This window comes from Lynx rufus, unplaced genomic scaffold, assembly GCF_022079265.1.
Source record: "Lynx rufus isolate CCGP_SWC_20201006 ecotype Redwood Valley unplaced genomic scaffold, mLynRuf1.p SCAF_13, whole genome shotgun sequence".
Classification (NCBI taxonomy): domain Eukaryota; kingdom Metazoa; phylum Chordata; class Mammalia; order Carnivora; family Felidae; genus Lynx; species Lynx rufus.
Genome location: NW_025814827.1, coordinates 52,005,615 through 52,025,747, shown reverse-complemented (window position 1 = coordinate 52,025,747; position 20,133 = coordinate 52,005,615). Strand labels below are relative to the sequence as shown.

Below are 20,133 nucleotides of genomic sequence, written 5' to 3'. Positions count from 1 at the left end.
AAAAACAGTGACTAATCTGGCAAAAATAAGCATTCCTAGCATCCAGATTGTGTTTTTCAAATACTATTCCCCTTTCAAAGAAACAAAGGTTCCTTAGTTCAAAATGCAAAACAGAGCCTGAAAGACCTCATCATACCATACAGCAAGAAAGCTATCATAGATCATTAAGGTTAACATCAGAAAAACTCAAAAAAGAGGCGCCTGGATGGTTTAGTCAGTTGAGTGTCCAACTTCAACTCAGGTCATGATCTCATGGTTTCATGAGTTCAAGCCCCACATCGTGTCACTGCTGTCAGCTCCAAGCCCACTTTAGATCCTCTGTCCCTCTTTCTGCCCCTTTCCCGCTCATGCTTGCACTCTCTCTCTCAAAAATAAAGAGACATTAAAAAAAAAAAACAAAACTCAAAAGAAACAAAAGAAGATTTACAATGGCAAAATATGGAGACAATTAGAACTTAAGTGTAATGGTTTTGAATGCATCAAATGTATTTAAATCTATGGATTAACAAAGGTAAATGAACAAGACTGGCCACAGGCTGACTAGTAATTATTAGATTTGTGTGGTGATTACACGGTGTCCCAGTATGCTTACTTTCATATGTATTTTATATTATGAGAATAGAAAAAATGCGAGAACCATAAATTTCCAAACTTCTTTTAAGGGTGACTAGAACAAAAAGTTTGAAGACCAGTGTTCTAAGCTAACAAAGAGCAAAGCTCACACCTACCTTGTTAATCAAAGAATGCTTAGTACTTATTACCCAGCAGACAACAGGTGCTCAATAAATAGTTATTAAGTGAATGAGTAGAAATCGAATAGTTGGCTTATATGCTAAGAAATTTAAAATATTTTTTATTTAGAAAAATAATTATAAGTTGAGACAATGATTACTTTTCCTACCCAAGTATGAGACATTTACACAACTCCATATAAAAGGGTTAAGAACAGTAACTATCCTTAAGACATTAGTTTTAAAGCACTATTTAAAATAGCTTAAATTTTTATCAAATATATCTAACATTATAAGACAATCACTTTAAACATGTAATTTGAGAGAATCATATAAACAACTTACCTTTCAAAGGGTGCTTGGACTCTCTTAATTACATGGTAAACTAGTATATCTTTTGCCAACATGTATTTGTCACTTATTGATGTTATAAGTCTTAGACATCCAATAAGCTCGAGATAGTTATAGCATTCATTTACTATTGAGTTTAAGTCAGCCACAGTTGTTGCAGTATTTACCTATAATGAAGAAAATATACCCAGTTTACCCATTTACGTGTGAATGATATTTACATTCAAATGACACTTACTACTTTAAATTTAATTCTAGAGAACACCAGAGTGGAGTGAAAGTATATCAAGAATTATTTTCTATAATAAATGTATGGCAATCCAGTTTAATAAAGTGTAAATTTCTGCCTTCAAGAAACATAGAGTATAATGCCACTTTAATATAGAAATTTATTTACATCTGAGGCAACAATTGACACAGAACAGTTACATAGCATGAGAGAGGCAAATGAGATAACCTGAGATTTCATGAAAGACAGTATCAGCTAAGACTTAAAAGAGGGATAGAATCAAAAGAATAGTTGAGGGAACAACATAAAACAAAGAAATTCTTGACCATTTATATGCCAGACACTTCCATATAGGTTAGCTCTTTAACAAAATTACACAGGGAAAGAAAGATTAAATATAGGAAGCAGTCAGGGTGCCTGAGTGGCTCAGTCAGTTAATTGTCTGGCTCTGGATTTTGGCTCAGGTCATGGTCTCATGGTTTGGGATGGAGCCCCGCATCAGGCTCCGCGCTGATGGTACAGGGGCTTGGTATTCTCCTCTCTGCCCCTCGCTATAAACAAACTTAAAAAAAAAAAAAGAAAAATAGAAAGCAGTCAATAGTCTATTTGAATAGAAAACTTCCTTTTTATTTCTTCTTTCCAAAAGACTTTTTTCAGAGATTTACATGATTTTCCTCATTCATTTCAGATCTCTGCTGAAATCCCAGAAGTTTTTCCTGACTACCCTCATCAAAATACTACCTTCACACTCAGAAGGGTAATATTACCTTATGCCCCCAAACCCAACCTGAGTTTTAGTTAGGCACACAGCCAAACTTTCCTTACAGCTCAATGTGGCTATATGTGATTAAGAGCTGTCTAATGGAATGTGAGTGTCAAACTTCTCTGAACTCTACTTCTATTTCCTCCTTTAAGAACAACCTTCATGTAGATGAAGACAATATCATGATTACACAAGAGATGAGGGAATCCAATTCCCTAGATGACTTGGTGTATCATAACTATACTGCTAAAATAGAAGCCCTCTGAAAGGCCAGAGACCATTTTACACTTTGTGAACCATAGGGTGTCTGTTGCAACTACTCAATTCTGCCACTATAGTGTGAAAGCTGTCACAGACACAAAACAAATGGGAAATGGGTAGGGTTGTGTTCCAATAAAACTTTTATTTATAACACAAGAGGCAGCAGGCCAGACTTGGCCTACAGCCATAATTTGTCAGACTCTACACTAAAATCTAGATAACAAGTTTTGGAGATATGAGTATCTGTTGGGGTCTCTGTTAGGGAAGCTAAGACTAAGCTCCAACTTATTATACCCCAAACATTATCTCCTCTCTTACTCTGTTTTACTTATTTTTTTAAATGTTTGTTTATTTTTGAGACAGAGAGAGAGAGAGAGAGAGAGAAACAGAATATGAGTGGGAGAGGGGCAGAGAGTGGAAGAGACACAGAATCTGAAGCAGGTTCCTGGCTCTGAGCTGTCAGCACAGAGCCCAATGTGGGGCTTGAACTCACAAACTGTGAGATCGTGACCTGAGCCGAAGTCAGACACTTAACTGACCGACACACCCAGGTGCCCCCTGTTTTACTTATTTTTATAATACATTTTACTACATGACAGTATATTATATATTTATTTATCTTCTGTCCTCCCTCTAAAATGTAAATTTCAAGGAAGCAGGGACTTTGGTTCACTACCCTATCTTCAGTGATGAACCAGTATAGGGTACCTAGTTACTTGTTAACTAAATGAATGAACAAACATGGATAGGAGCACAGAAATAGGAGTAGATAAAGCCATGAGGAGGGCTGGAAGTCTTAAATGCCCTAATGAAGAGCCTAACTTTGTTCAATAGGTATTGAGAAGTTACTGAAGATTCCTGAGGAAGAAAGCAATGTGGTCATAACTACTTTTCAAAGAATCATCCTGAATAAGAATATTAGAATAATACCCTAATTATTTACGCCTAGACATAATTTGAGTTTGGTACAGTAAGTGCATTTGAAATAAGAAGGAAGGGCTGAAGATAAGCGACTTTTAGAGACAGATGACTTGACACACACTGATAAACAGAATACGGAGGAATGAAAATGACCCATTCTCCAGAAAGGCATGGAAATAAGAAATCTCTTGAAAACAAAAATCAGGCAAAAAACCCCACAAATTCTGGGGAAAAAATAGTTCTGTCTTAAATATATTTGGCTTAGTGTGTCAGCAAGATTCAGATCCTATTTGATATAAAAGTCTAGGGGCTCAACAACACAAGTCTGGGAATCATTTAGAAGGTTATGGGCGAGGAGAAGGTTTCCAAATAGTACAGAGTGAGGACTGTTAAGACAAACCTAAAAACTACCCCAAGTATCAGGAGTAGGAAGAAGTAAATATTAAAAAAAAAAAAAAAAAAAACCACAAAAAATAAACAAAAAACTGTAGAGATGAATTCCAAGACAGTCGTGATTACAAAAGGAGATGAGGAAAGAAAGGCCTTTGCATATGGTGATTTAGATCCCTGGAGATCAGCTACAAACTAGGGAACTTGGGATAATGGTGGTGGGAACAGAAGCCTGACTATAAGAAGAAATGAGTATGAAAGAGGAAGCTGAAACAACGAAGTTATAATAAAGTACATGTTTTAGTAAAGAGGAAAAAAGGAAAAATAAGTTGAAGAGTTAAAGGGTTAATTTAAACTACCATTTTAGGATGAAGTGTTTTGGGCCAAATAAAAAAGACAGACTTCCATCTTTCTTACTTTGTAGTTTTAAAACTGAGGCTTAACAAGATTAACTGATATGCCCAAGGTTACACAGTTTATAGCACTTATTTTAAATTAAAATCTGACTTCTGAGCATGTGCTTTTAAACATTAAACTATACTACCTATCAATTGAGACAACAGAGTAGGCTTAAGCAGGAAGGAGGTTAAAGGAAAAAAAGTTGAATGGATTTCAGTGTCTCCATTAGTTTCCAAATCAGTAACACGTATGTAGACAGGGATACTTATAGGGCATTATGATAGTTAAATTTTGTTTTTAAGGTCATATGTAGTACAGGGCTCAAAAAATCGTAACTATTTTTAGGTGGAAACACTGAGTCTCCCCACTGTTTCTATAAAGAAGAAATTCAGCCTTGTCCTTCTCTCCACCTAGCACTCTTATCTCCCTGTAGAAGTTAGAGTAAGTTTTTTGACTGATAAGCCAAGTCCTTGCTCTCTTCATATCCATGTGCCTGTAGGAAAGTATACTTTCATCTGCTCTCTAGCAGGCAATAAGGAGCCTGCCTTATGTTGTTTCTAGCAGGGTAGATAAATCCATCTAATTCTGAGAAGTGTTAACAAGCCATTTTGACCAAAGACCAAAGTCACATTATCCAATTGGTTGTATCAACATTAAGCCTGGCCCTTTGATCTCTAGTTGTCTGACCTTACTTAACATCTATCTCTTAATTGGTTGTGAACTCTGCTGGTAAACAGAACTGATGATACACCTTAACTACCACAAAAAGAGAAGTATTATTCTATCATAGGTCCATCATTTACATTCAAATATAACTAGAATATAGTCTTTATTTTAATAAACAAGTACATTTCTTACCCTGATTATCATTTGCGCCACGTCAAAGTCTGAAACATCGTCTAAAATTGGTTGGGTATTTTCTGGTCCATAAACAAGGCAGTTAAACAAGGTTTTAGAAAAGAAACCAGGTGAAGGACCACCATGAACCAAGGAAATGGCAAGGATTTTGCCAGCTTCATAGTAAAGATTCTCTTTCAGAGCTGTAAATACAGATAAAAATACATCAAATATAATTATATTATTATTATAAGATAACCATCATATGTGATGAATACATATACAGTAAAATTAAATACCCAAAAACTTAAATAAATGTAAAATAACTTAATTCACAGAAATTAGAATCATGTATAAAATATAGATCTCACCTAAATATATTTTTCTGAATAAAAAATGACCCATAATAGGAAAATGTAAATACAGAAAATCTTTTAATACAAAAATCACCTATAATCCTATCACCAGAATAACCAGTGTGCACATTTTGATGTAAATTTCTCATATGTATATTACTATATACACAAATAGTTTGACTTCTGCATTTTTTCACTTATTATATTGTAAACTTTTTCTGTTATTCAAAATTATTCAAATTTACAGTTAATAAATGTATTAAGACTAATTTACAAATGTGCTACAATGTAAGCCATCTTATAATGGCTATGTTAGCTAAGTTACATTTTCAATTATATGAGACACAATATTAACACCTATTTCCATATTCTTGTTTATATATCTTTGGTTACTTGATTACTATAAATTCCTACATATGCTAGTAGTTCAAAAGACGTAAACATTTTTAAGGTTGTTGATACACAGCGCTAAATTATCTTCCAAATGGCACAAATTTACTCCCAACAGTATATGCTATCTTACCATGTAATCACAGATTTCAATATTTTTAAAATTATCATTTAAAATGTTTTAGCTAAGTGAAGTAAGTCAGAAAAAGACCAATATCCCATGATTTCACTCATATGTGGAATTTAAGAAACAAAACAAACCAGCGAAGGGAAAAATATGAGAGAGAGAGATACACACACAAATCAAGAAACAGACTCTTAAGAACAGAGAACAAACAGATGATTACCAGAGGGGACAGAGGTGGGGGGATGTGTTAAATAGGTAATGGGGACTAAGGAGTGCACTTGTCATGATGAGCAGAGGGTGATATATGAAGTGTCAAGTTACTATATTGTACACCTGAAAGTAATATAACACTGTATGTTAACTACCTTAAATTAAAATAAAAACTTAAAAATAAATAAAATGTTTTAGGTACTTTGATAAATCAAAAAGATATCATGTAAATTTTCCTTAAAATTGTTCTGAGCAAATTATTAATAAGTAACATTATCAATACATGAACTAAATGAAATCTCCTCAACAATAACTTTATATGCAATGTATTAGCAGTCATATTTTACAGTTGAACACCCTGAGTTCCAGAGAGGGCTACATAATTAACCTAAGGATGTAAAACTAATGAAGCAGATGTGTACGAAACTGAATTCAGATTTTGTGAATTCATGCACTCATTCACTGCACCAAAACTATCTTGAATTAACATTGCTGATTATTTGGACTGTGTTTTGTTGTTGTTGTTTTTTGTTTTTTAAAAGGAGTTTAGAATTAAACTCAGTGTAGTGCATATAATACAAATAAATCTTGATAGTTCTCAATTATTTTAATGATTCAGGCAAAAGTGAGGAAGTAAGTTCTATGACATACATAGAAGGAAATTCAAATGGAATAAAATGAGACTTCTTTCAAATTTCCTATTACAGCAAAAGTGGTATAAAAGCTCCTAAAGAGTGCTAGAATTAACCATGCTTTTTTTTTTAATTCAAAAAGGTTTTTTAACCATCTTCTGAGATGCATGTTTTAATTCCTTACCAGAGAAGTATCATATACATAATTTCACACAAAAAGTTCTTGAAAGCAAAAGTACATTAAAAAATCCATTACAGAGGCGCCTGGGTGGCTCAGTCGGTTAAGCGTCCGACTTCGGCTCAGGTCATGATCTCACGGTTCGTGAGTTTAAGCCCCGCATCGAGCTCTGTGCTGACAGCTCAGAGCCTGGAGCCTGCTTCAGATTCTGTGTCTCCCTCTCTCTCTGTTCCTCCCCTGCTCTGTCTCTGTCTCTCTCAAAAATAAAGATTAAAAAAATTAAAAAAAAAATCCATTACATATGGACCAGAATAGTATCTGATAAAAATCCTAGGTTGTAAAGAAACATCCTATCAGCAAACTCCAAATATGTGAACAAGAAGGGCTCAAATAATCATCCATGCCATTTGGCTACATTATTCAAATGAAATTACAATGAATATAAAGTACATTTTTAAGAAGCTACAGTTAATTATGAATTCACTCCAAGGAGGATATTTGTTATAAAGAAATTAAGCATATTCTTAAATAAAAAACGTTTCACTATAAAATTTACTTGTAAAAGTATCACTCCCCCTTCTCTTTTCTGTGATTCAATCGGTATTTTATTAACAAAGTGAACTATACATTTCGACCACAAGACAGAATAGTAATTCTAACCAACTATCTCCTTCTTTATACATGGTATCTTCAGTAGGTACAATAATAAATAAAACAATTACCTTGAGAATTTAGAGACAAGTTCTTAGACAAGGACCCTTCAAATATTGGTGAATTCTCAAGATGCTGCATTAAGAGACTTAGGAATTCTTGCTTTGATCCAGGATGTTCTCTTCCAAAATTATCATTTTCATTAACATATGCTACTTCAATTGTGTATGAAGGATTAAAGTTTTGATTTCTGAATCCATCTAAGGCACTATTCCAGATATTGGCTTTATTAATCCATAATCTTTTAGCTTTTTTTTTAATTTGAAATCCTAATTCCATTATTATTGTTGATATATCTCTTCTAAATTTGCTGCCTTGCCTATAAAACATGAATTTAAACATAAAAGTTAAGTACTCTAAAGTACTTCATGTGACACAGCAGTTATATAGCCAATAAAAAAATAGAAAACTACATTAAAAGGAAGTTCTTCACCAACTCCCACCCAAAAGCACACAACAGGTCCCCTATTATTTGACTTGATTCTAAATTCTTGACTTCTTCCCAATTTCCTACCAAATTAAAACGTAATGTCATAAATGATTTATGAGAATGTTGACAGATCTTTATATCAAATTTGATCATTTTAGTAGATTCAGATATAAGAGTCAGAAGCTCAGAATCTCACCATCTTGGCCAATGGCTATAATAAACAGTTGCTTAAGTGTATTTCAAGTTCACGAGATCCTTTAAAAATAGAACAAATATAATCTTTGCTTACTCTATGAGAAAACCACAGTTGTAAGAGATTACACAATGTATTTTTAATCATAGAGTTAGTTAACAGCAGAGCTAATATTATAAACACAATTCACAACCCTTTAAATCGTACTTTTTAGTATAGACCAGTAATTCTCAGAGTGTGGTTCCAAACCAACGGCAGCAACATCATCTGGAAACTTATTAGAAATGCAAATTCTTTTTTTTTTCTTTCAAGATTTTAAGTTATCTTGACACCCAAAGTGGGGCTCAAACCCACAATCCTGAAATCAAAAGTTGCATACTCCACTGACTGAGCCAGCCAGGTGCCCCAGAGATGCAAATTCTTGAGCCACACAACAGGTAAACAGAACCAGAACCTCTGAGCGTGAGGCCTAGCAATCTGTGTCTTGATAAGACCTCCAGGCAATCGTATGGACTGACTCAATTGTCCCCGCCTCAATTTCTCCATCTGTACGTGGAATTAATGTACTCAAAATAATTCTGTTTGGAGCAATGTCCATGGATCATCTTTCTACATCAAGTATAATTTTTTCTCATCCTAAAACATTATAATGCGCCAATGTGGGTCAGCCTTTGCTTTTTTTCTTCACACAACCCTCTCACTATTCATTAACCCAAGTTGCAGGAAAACCAGTCTTTTGGAAATTAAGACTATCCTTCAGAAGTATGCCTTCATGTAGCAGGTTGATTTCTTGCTCCTGCCTGGAATGGAAATGCCAATGCTACTCTTTTAGAATATGATGCTAAAGCATGGAACAAGGAATCAAACTTCCCTGGTATAACATCTTTGGAAACCTACATATTAAAATTTTTAAAACTAAGGTGAACATCTTTTTTGATAACTAAAAGTAATATAAAAACATTTTTAACAGATTTTCAGTTAACACAAGTGGTATCTTACAACAGCAATTCTTTACTTTTTGAAATAGCTTCATATTCAAACACTTTTGGAATACTTCATATTCCATTTCTATCCATAAATCTAGTTATCAAATATTTTCACAGAAATTCTTTACTTTCTCAGTTTAAACTTGATACTATTGTTAACAAAAAATATTTCAACATGTTTAGCTACTATAATGTTACTTGTCTGTTTTTTTTCATAAGCTCCTTTGTAAAGTTATATATACTTAAAAATCTTAACTTCGGCTGAATAAATACCTGACACAGAATAAGGTTGTAATTCTAGTCTTATTTAAATGTTTATGAATGATTTTAAAGTTACTTATTTTGCTTTTATGAAAATATTTAAGCATCGCTGAGCGCGGTGGTGCGCGCCTGTAGTCCCAGCCATTAGGGAGGCTGAGCCAGGAGGATAGCTTGAGCACAGGAGTTCTGGGCTGCAGTGCGTTATGCCAATCGGGTGTCTGCGCTAAGTTCGGCATCAATATGGTGACCTCCTGGGAGCCGGGGACCACCAGGTTGCCTAAAGGAAGGGGTGAACCGGACCAGGTAGGAAAATATTTAGGCATTAATACAATACAATAATACTTGTAAGTATGTCTTAAACTTTCTAAAGAGGTGACATTTAGACCTCTGACACTGACAGCAAATATATTAAGCAAATGATTATAAAGTAAAAAAATAGTATCTATATTAAATGATTCCTTTTAATAAAGTAACACAGTATATTGATATTTTAAACTACCTTTAAAATGATCTATAATATGTATTTTACATCATGATTTAGTACACAATAAATTTCATACACATTCTTTCTATGTGCAGTGCAATCTGATATTTCACATTCTATTTTAGCCTGTTTTTCTTTTTTTCATGTCGGTTACACTGACTTCATGATGATATGTTGGTCCTAGTTTAAAAAACACTCTTCCAGGGGCACCTGGGTAGCTTAGTTGGTTAAGCTCTTGATTTTGGCTGAGGTCATGATCTCACGTTTTGTGAGTTCAAGCCCCACATCAGGCTGTGCACTGACAGCCTGGAGCCTGCTTGGGATTCTCTCTCTCCTTTGCTCTCTGCCACTCCCCTGCTCTCTCTCTCAAAATAAATAAACATTACAACAAAAATAAAAACGAAACAAAAAACGCCTTTCAGGGATGCTTGGTGGCTAAGCTGGTCAAGTGTCCAACTGTGGCTCAGGTCATGATCTCTCTCTGCTGTCAGCACGGAGCCCGCTTTGGATACTTTGTCCCCCTTCCTCTCTGCCCCTCACCTGCTCACAGTCTCTCACTCAAAAATAAACATTAAAAAAAAAGGAAAGGAAAAGAAAAAGAAAAAACACACTCTTCCAGAATACTAACATCAGCTAATATGCTAAGTGTATAAAGCTACTTCCTATTGTAATTTTTTTCAAAATAGAGTTTTATAGGGATTGCCTGGCTGGCTCAGTTGTTACTGCAAGTGACTCTTGATCTTGGGGTCATGAGTTCAAGCTGCACATTGGGTATAGACCTTACTTTAAAAAAAAAAAGTTTATATTTTTCTCCAATTCAAAATACATACCTCAGAAGATCTTTATGCTGGGCTCCAGGTGACTGTCTGGGTAATTTAGGTGATGATTCTTCCAACAAACAATCAGTTATTCCCACATTATTAGTGTTGGGTAATGTATGCTTTTTGGCTTTTTGGAAATCCTCTGCAGATTTAAAACCCTATGTTAGCATTATAGAAATATAGGAAGAAACTTTTCAATAATATACATTTAAAAAAAATTCTTTATTCAAAATTGCAAAATATTACCTGAATTGTAGAGAATACCTCTACATTCCAAACACTCCCAATTTTGTTCCCATGATCGTAATGAGGAACAAGCTAAATGTGTTCCGCTAGAACCACAACACTGACAGCGCTTTATTTCCCATTTGCTGAGGATATAAAGAGAAACAGATGTTTACATTTTGGTATTAACTTGGTCTAATTCCAACCACTAGCACTACCATAGGCCAGCACATATAACCACATATAACCAGCTCTTCTACAAAAGGAGGAAAAATAGATTATCTGCTTTGATACTATATTACTTTTTCTTCAAGTATTTTTTTCCTATTTCATTTATTATGTTTATAACCTCCTCCTCTAAATATTCGCTAATTTAAAAGACCTAAACTAAATATCAACATGTACATGCACATACACAAAAATATAAACACTAGAAAGAATATGATTAAGAAAGAAAAAAATTTCTTTTATATTTGGAAATTACTACAGCCAAAGGGAGATTGCTATGTGAATGCGTCCAACATGGAAGAAGCATTCATTAAATATATTATTTACCTAAAATATCTTTCCAATTCAATGTGAGGAACTACTTCCTACAAAAGATTGTTCAGACACCGATACTGGGCAGCTCAACAGGATCCAGATGTTACTATCTTGCCCATATTCATATTCTCTTATTTGTTCCCCTCCACCCCCACCCCCACCCCCATGTTTCCCACTAGGCTGTGTGGTATATGTGTTTTCTGTATAGGTGTGGGTATGGGTTGTGGTGTGGTGCCTACTTTTCGTTTGATTATGAGTAGACCCTCAATGAATCAAAATGGATATACATTCCCTGAGTGCATGGATGTGTAGGTGATGAGAGAGGCAACTGGAAACCCTCCCGTCCAGTAGGTATAGGTGAAACTCTCTCTGTGTGGATATGGGATATGGGTCTACAGCTGTGTGTCTCCCCAGCTTCCCCCGATAGTTCTGCCAAATGATGATGAAGAGAAAGAAGAGCACAGCACTTAATATACACTAGGACCAGTTCTCACTCTTATACGAAAAGTTTAATCCTTGTAATTTTAAAATGTAGGGAAAACCACTGTTACCCTTCATTTTAAAGAAGAGGAAACCATAGTATAGACGGGTAAATAACTTGCCCAATTAAATTTACACTGCTAGTAAGTCTCAGTGAGGCTTCCAACCTAGTTTACCCGACTTCATTCAGGCCCATGCTCCTAACCACTACACCATGGTGCCTTTCAGCAAAACTGCTTTTCTATCACTAGGACGAGGGAGTGAGATTACCAGAAAAAGCATTCAAATGGCAGGTATTGTGCCCCAGGAGAAATAAGAAGGGATAGCAATCTCGAATAACTGCTAGAAAGAAAAGGGAGCTTGGTAACTACTGACTGGGTGAATAAATTTAGAAAATATCAGCATTAATGAACGTATTTGCTTCTTAGAAATCTAAAGTGCTGGGGCGTCTGGGTGGCTTGACTGGTTAAGCGTCTGACTCTTGATTTCAGCTCAGGTCATGATCTCACGGTTCATGGGTTTGAGCCTTACATCAGGCTCTGCACTAACAGTGTGGGGCCTACTTGGGATTCCACTCATGCTTGCCCCCGAACCTGCCCTCAAAAAATAAATAAATAAGCTTAAAAAAAAAAAAGAAATCTAAAATACCTTATTGTTTACAAAGCACATCTATATACATCATCTTATCTGTGTGTCAGCACAACTCTTTAGAGGGGGTATTATTGGTGTTTACAAATGAATAATCAGGATCACCAGTCACATAAGAATATACAACACTTGCCATCTTTGATAAGATCTCTGCCCTTAAAGAATTTTCAGTCTAATGAAAAAAACAAACTTGAATAATGTCAATCATATTGTAACATGCACACAAAAGAAAAAAACCCAGCCCAGAATGGGAAATCAGGAATGGTAAGAGCTGCTTAGGGAAATTTTTCAAAGCTGGCAAGACATCAGCTGAGTCTTTGCAAATAAGAGGTATCTTACCCAGCCAAATCACTTTCCATGAGAAACAAGGCTCCCAATATTCTGCTTTGCACTTTAAGTTTCAGCTTGCCATGTTAAGTAAGATTGCATAACAGGGATTAAAAATTTATTGAAATATCCTCCATAAATTTCAACAAAACTAGATTGGTTACTGTTTATTCTACATCTTAAAAAATGGAAGATACTCTTGATTTCTAGTATCCAACACAGTATAGTGTACACAGAGGGCACATAATGATTATTGATTCAGATTAGAGCCAATATCCACTGACAGTACTTAAGAATAATCAATAAATTTCAAATGCCAAACCCTTTTTATAGTGATCCAAAAGAATACTGCTAGATTATTTTAGTTAAATTAAGCTATGGAATAGTGCCATCCAAAAGAAACACAATGCGAGTCATTTAATTTAAACTTTCCTAGTACATGATTGAAAAAGGTAAAAGAAACAGATGAAACGAATTTCAACATTTCCAAAATATGATTTTGCTTGACATGTAATCAATATAAAAACAAATATACAAAATTATATTAACAAGATACTTTAAAACTTATTAACAAGATAAAACTTATTAACAAGATACTTTAAGTTATTTTTGTCTTACTGTTATGGGCTGAATTGTGTCCCCTCCAAATTCATAAGTTGGAGTCCCCAAACCCAGTACACCTCACTATGTATCTGTATTTGAAGATAGGGCCTTTAAAGACATAATTAAGATAAAATGAGGTCATATAGATGGGCCCTAATTTAATATGACTGGTGTTCTTACAGGAAAAGAACATTAGGAAACAGGCAGAGGGACAATCATGCGAAGACAAAGTTAGAAGGGAACCATGTGCATGACAAGGAGAGAGGCTTCAGCAGAAATAAAACCTGCGGGTACCTCTATCTGGAACTTCTAATCTCTAGGATGGTGAGAAAATAAATTTCTGTTGTTAAGGCAGGCTTAGCAAATGAAGACACTTAAAACACTTCTCAATTTGGAGTAGGCACATTTCAAGTGTTCAACAGTCAATGTGGCTAGTGGCTACCATATAGGACAGTGTAGCTCTAGAAAATGAAGGCTCAGTAAATACACCACAGAAATAAGTTACAACTATGCGGACAACAATTTCTCTGTAAAAACGCATTTAATAAATATACCTGCAAGTTAAAACTTCAAACATTCTAAGAGCCAAACTACATTTCACGAACTAGAAAACTACTTCCTCAACCGACGGTTTAAATAAGGACACTAAACACATGGGACTTCCCAACATACCTATCAGGTGCATTATAGTCTCGCCCTTCTTTGCAACGACATCTCCGGACATCACAATGCTCATAGTGCTGCAGAAGTTCTTGATAAGCATTTTCCTCTAATTCCCAAGATGCATCTCTGTAAATGAAGAAAGATATAAAATACACTTTGAACTAAAATTTTACATAAAAGGATTGGTAATGAATATAAAAAAACTTTTCACATACTTGGGGATAAGGATAAAACTTTTGTTTTTTAGGATTAATCATTCTCTTCAAGATATATATCTATTAGTGTCATTTTATCCTACAGTTAATTATTCTTACAGTGAATTTTCAAATGTTAAATGAAAAATTAGAAATTTTCTAAAATTTACATTTTTCCTAATATTTCACTTCTAATTTTTAAACGTCAAGTTTAGTGCCATTATTTCTGGATTCCTCCTCTTTAAGTATTAAGAAAATCCTTCTTATACACTTTAAACCACATCCTGATTCTCTTAGATAATTTATACATACCATTGTGAAGTCTGTTACTTGGGTATAAGTCAACCAATTAATATTGTACACACTGAGGTATTTATTAAGAGACTGTAAGTCAATTAATAAGACATTTAAGTCACAGCCCCTGCCCTCAAGAACTAGCAATCTGGGAAGAAGGAGGCAGTTTTGGGGGGGGGGGGGCAGCAGCTTTACATTTCCCCATTTAAGATGGCTGCTTATTTATAATTTTAATCATTCATAAATGATTATTTTGATTATTTCCAGTTATTAAATACTACATTTAAATTATCTTTTTTGTCAAAGGCTAAATGGTACTCACTTTTCAGGAATATGAATTCCCATTCTCAACATCTCTTTCTGAAATATATCACTATTATTGCATATTGTGCACCTAAAGAAAAACACTCCTGCATTTATTGCTTGAACCTGTAATAGAAAACAGAAATCCATTGTTAACAATTTAATTATAAATTATAACAGCTAACAGAACATGTGATATTTTTGACTTAATATATTATGAAAACAAATTTTCTATGCTAGTTCTCAAGCTTTGATAAATGAAGTTATTCTATTGCTAAAATTTTGAGATTTTTTCCCCCAATGATCAAAAATAATTGTTAATGAATCAGCTATTCTTAGCTTTACATCTATCACTCACATATTTTTCTCAACCTTTGTTATTTTTTCTTTCTTAGGTCATTTTCTTTTTTTACTGTTTACTTATGTGAGAGAGCAAGTAGGAGAGGGGGAGAGAGGGAGAGAGGGAGGGAGGGAGAGAGAAAGAGAGAGAGAGGGAGAGGGAGAGGGAGAGGGAGAGGGAGAGGGAGAGGGAGAGGGAGAGGGAGAGGGAGAGGGAGAGGGAGAGAATGAATCCCAAGCAGGCTCCATGCTGTCAGCACAAAACTCGACGTCGGACCCAAACCCACTATCATGAGGCCAAGACCTGAACCGAAATCAAGAGTCAGACACTCAACTGACTGAGCCACCCAGGTGCCCCTAATGTCATTATTGTCCTCAAATATTGTGTTATCCATCACTCTCTGTGAATAAAACAGTAAAAATATTGACTTACTTCATCTGGAAGGGTGTTTAAATAAGTATTACTATAAATTATTCTTGGTTCTGTTTTTAACTCAATCTCGAAGTTACTTTTTTCCTAAGAGGGGAGAATTATAAAACCTATTCTCACTTTCAGCACATAGAAATACAGAGCCCTCAGGCAGAGAGTACAAGGAAACAGAAAACTATAAACCTATTAGAAAGAGTAGCCAATCTCTATTTAAAAAAACTAGCAGCACATATTCATTTAATAACTATTTACCCCCCATTGTGTAGGTGCTGAACACTATGCTATGTACCAAAAATAGAAACATAAAATAACTTAGATCCTATATCAAGGAATTTTTGTGAGGTACAATTATAATTTGTAAAAGAGTGTGTCTTTAAGTATATACATGGAAGAGAGAGGAAGAAGTACCTAAGTCTATGTAAGAGCCTGACAAAAATGTCACAGGAATTGCGAGGTCAAAGCAAAATTTGGAAGAGGAAACAAAGGTTTACCAGGAAAATAGGACAAAAGACATTATAAGGAAATGGAATTGCACATATCAAGTTTCCATGGCAAGAGAGAGCACAATGTGATCAGGGAACTAATTAATAATATACTTCGGGATTACATGCTGGCAATACTGAACTCAGTAATGAGGTTAGACAGGTAAATCAAAGCCAGTAATGTATGTGAAAAACTGGTAAGGAATAAAGCATGCAGGAGAAAAGGACAGTTAGTAGGCTCCTTCGAAAGTCTAGCTTAAAAAAAAAAGTGTCTAAAGTTATATCACAGAGGGTTAAGGCAGAGGCTAGCAACAAATAAAGATACACAAAAATAGCTACCAGGTTGAGCTGATAGATGGGGAATTTATGAATGATAATGAAAACAAATTAGACTTGAGGTTCAAAAAACATTAGTAGTGAGGCACCTAACTGCTATGTCAGAAGAGTGAGCAACTTTTGGTCTCAGGCTCATGGGTTCAAGTCCCACATTTGGTGTAGAAATTACTTAAAAAAATAAAATATAAACAAAAGCAACCACCAAGTAGCAAGTGGGACACACACACACACACACACACACACACACACACACACACAGAATGTGGGAGGGAAGGGGTGTGTGGGTGGCTCAGTCGGTTGCCCCGACTCTTGATTCTGGCTCAGGTCATGATCTCAAGGTTCTAGAGATAGACACATGGAGCCCCAATGGTCAGGTTCCGTGATGACAGCTGGAGCCTGCTTGGGATTTTCCCCCTCTCTCTCTACCCCTCCCTTTCTCTCAAAATAAATAAATAAACTTTAAAAATGTGCGAGGGAAGCAACAAGTTACTAAAATCTGTGAACTAAAGGGTTTTTAAGCAACTGTATACACAGATACCAAGATCTTAGTAAATAGAGTATATAATACATGAAAGTGTCTAGTATGGAGGAAAAAAACAACAACATGGGGCATATGGAAGATACCAACAAGACCACTGCAATGATGGAGGAATCCAAACTGAACAAGAATAGTGGCAATTCTCTACATACACAGAGTGAAAAGTTTCCATCAATTTTTAAATGCTTATTTGTTTTGAGAGAGAGAGACAGCGTGTGTGCACACAAGCAGGGGAGGGGCAGAGAGAGAATCCCAAACAGGGCCTGTGCTGTCAGCACACAGCCCAATGTGGGGTCCAAACTCACGAATGGTGAGATCATGACCTGAGCCGAAATCAAATTGGACACATAACTGAGTCACCCAGGCACCACCAATTTTTAAAATATTAATCTGCATGCTCTCCTCACAAAATCCCAATGTAGTGGTCACAAATGATGAAATATGCTTAACCAAATACAATTCTCATTCTATTTCTTCAGTCTGTTTTTCCTTCGACTTTTTTATGTTAATGAAGTTCAGGAATTAAAAAATTTTTTTCTTTGAGGGGCGCCTGGGTGGTTCAGTCGGTTAAGTGTCCGACTTCAGCTCAGGTCATAATCTCACAGTCCATGAATTTGAGCCCAGCATCAGCCTCTGTGCTGACAGCTCAGAGCCTGGAGCCTGCTTCGGATTCTGTGTCTCCCTCCCTCTCTCTCTGCCCTCTCTGTCTCTCTCTGTCTCAAAAATAAATAAAAACACTAAAAAAAAATTTTTTTTTAATTAAAAGAAATTTTTTTTCTTTGGGTATTGATATATAATGGGAAAAACTCCATTTACTATTTCAGTTAAGACTTGTGACAGAATGGCAAAGCACTGTCAGCTCCTTTACTGAACATGACTCAAGAATTAGCTTTTACTGGGCTCTAATCAAGTAATAACGGCATGTTAGTATTTGTCATAGGTGTCCGTGTGGCTGTGATTTTATATTATAATTGCATAAAGTAGGCCTACACTGTTGTAAGAATATTATTTTAACTTTTTAATGATGGGATTAGAAATTTGGTATTTTCAGTGTTCACACAAAGCCATATGAATACTAGGGTCAAGTCTGAGACCTGTTTCATTATCAACAAATAATTGAGACAAATCTTAATTGTTTTGAAAAATAATATACTCTTACAAATTAACAAGAGGATACATTTGGTAATAATTACATTCTTTCAAATACAAATTCTTAATGAAGAAAAAACTGTTTTTGTAAAATTGTCATAAAATGTGAACTGTTCCTCATTAGGCAAAGATAACTCTTCCCGATATTTATGAATTGCACTCTCTGGATCCTTTTTTACAAATACTTCTTTGTAAGAATTGACAGAATTTATGAAATTTACCCAACAAAATTAGGCTCCGCCCTGCCATTTTTAACTGAATAATCCTAAATATAAAAAAGTTCAAGGCTCATGCAAAAAAACAAAAAAACAAAAAAACAAAAAAAAAACGAAAACAAACAAACAAACAAAAAACCCAAAAAAACTACTCAGGTATTTTTCTTTATCTAAATTACATTTTATTAATAATACAAATAAAAACTGATTTATCAGATGAAGCTAAAAAACAAGGCCTCATTTTAAAACATAATGCACCATATTAAGGGCTTTTGGGTCTATGGTATAACTAGGACTGTCATATTCCTTCCCAGATACAACCTAGAAGTCAAGGTTTTGACATTCATCTAAGATTACCTGTAATAATCCTAACTCACATAAAAAATCTCTTTTGCAGACATTTACAGTGGGTGACAGGTAACATTATCTCCTACCTTTTGTTACATTTTTGTCACGTCCCTTTACCCCACTGTTAAGCATGAATATATAATTTCATAATTCTGTTTTTTAAAATGCATACTGTTGTTTCTTTATTTCATTTAGTTATATACATTCCTGATCATCTGATTTACTTTCTTTATCAAAATATATCATCAAAATAAAGATATGTTTGAGGTTGCTTCAGTGTTCAAGTTTGCGTGTGCTTTTCTTTTTCTCAGCTTTTCTTTAATTGTCCTAAACATGACTAGCTTCATTTTACAAATATACATGATATTGCTACCAAGTCAGGTTTGATACTGATTGTCCCAACAGTAAAGCATTTAAGCTTCTCCCCAAAAAGGGCTGTACGTACTGCTGCTCTTGCAGGTTTTGAAAACTGTACTTTCCCAACAGTAATCTCTTATGAAAGTTCTGCTTAAGGTTGTTGTTCTATCAGTGGGTTAAAAACCTTTTGTTTTAAGCTTCCCTGTGGAAGACTAAACGCTGTGTTGTGCCACCCACTGCTAAACTCAGTACACAGTGTGACTTAGAGACATAAGTCCTGTAGTATTTCCTGCAATACACTGGCCAGCATCTGTCTGTATGTCTTCACAGAACACTGGCACTCATGAGGACAAAGTACAGAAAAGTTGTGCACGGTTTCATTTTATTAATGCTTTTTAATTTTAAGGCACTGCTTTTCTCAGGTAAAGCTAAAAGGGACATCAATATGCTTAATCACTAAGATGAAACAAGAAAATCAGTTAACAAAATATTACCACACTATACACATAGAAATAAAGAAAATAATAAAGAAATCCCTTAAAGCAGACTCAAGATTGGTACAGCTGGAAAAGCTTTGGGATATTTCACTGCATGTTTGTACAAACAACACATGCTGCTTTCCTTTTCATCCTTAGATCCCAGAAGCTGGCTTTACCTAGTGGAGTTTTTGGGACAACAAAGACAAGGCCAAGAGTTCCACGAATTCATGAAGTTCTTCCCCTATCCACTGGCACTATGAGGCAGCAACAGTTTTTAAATAATTAAACCTTGTTCTTTTTCTTCATGTTTGTAGTGTTTCACTGAAAACTTTTTAAATTTTATTTTATTTTATTTTGAGAGAGAGCACATGTGAGCTGGGGAGGAGCAGAGAGGGAGAGAAGGAGGGAGGGAGGGAGAAAGAGAGAAGAGAGAAGAGAGAAAATCCCAAGCAGGTTCTGTGTCAGCACAGAGCCCAACGTGGGACTCAGTCTCACAAACCAGGAGATCATGACCTGAGC

General features: G+C 35.1%; 1 protein-coding gene across 3 annotated transcripts in view; it reads right to left on the bottom strand.

Annotated features, from left to right (window-relative positions):
• The window catches only part of G2E3 (G2/M-phase specific E3 ubiquitin protein ligase), a 68,459-nt gene that overhangs the window by 7,762 nt on the left and 40,564 nt on the right, over window positions 1–20,133 (bottom strand). For all 3 annotated transcript variants that reach the window (XM_047075561.1, XM_047075560.1, XM_047075562.1), the window contains 7 exons: window positions 14,961–15,067; window positions 14,160–14,276; window positions 10,908–11,032; window positions 10,671–10,803; window positions 7,498–7,805; window positions 4,904–5,085; window positions 1,077–1,249 (listed from right to left, as the gene is read on the bottom strand). In XM_047075561.1, coding sequence (XP_046931517.1) covers window positions 1,077–1,249; window positions 4,904–5,085; window positions 7,498–7,805; window positions 10,671–10,803; window positions 10,908–11,032; window positions 14,160–14,276; window positions 14,961–15,067 — 1,145 coding nt within the window. The remainder of the gene's footprint in view (window positions 1–1,076; window positions 1,250–4,903; window positions 5,086–7,497; window positions 7,806–10,670; window positions 10,804–10,907; window positions 11,033–14,159; window positions 14,277–14,960; window positions 15,068–20,133) is intronic.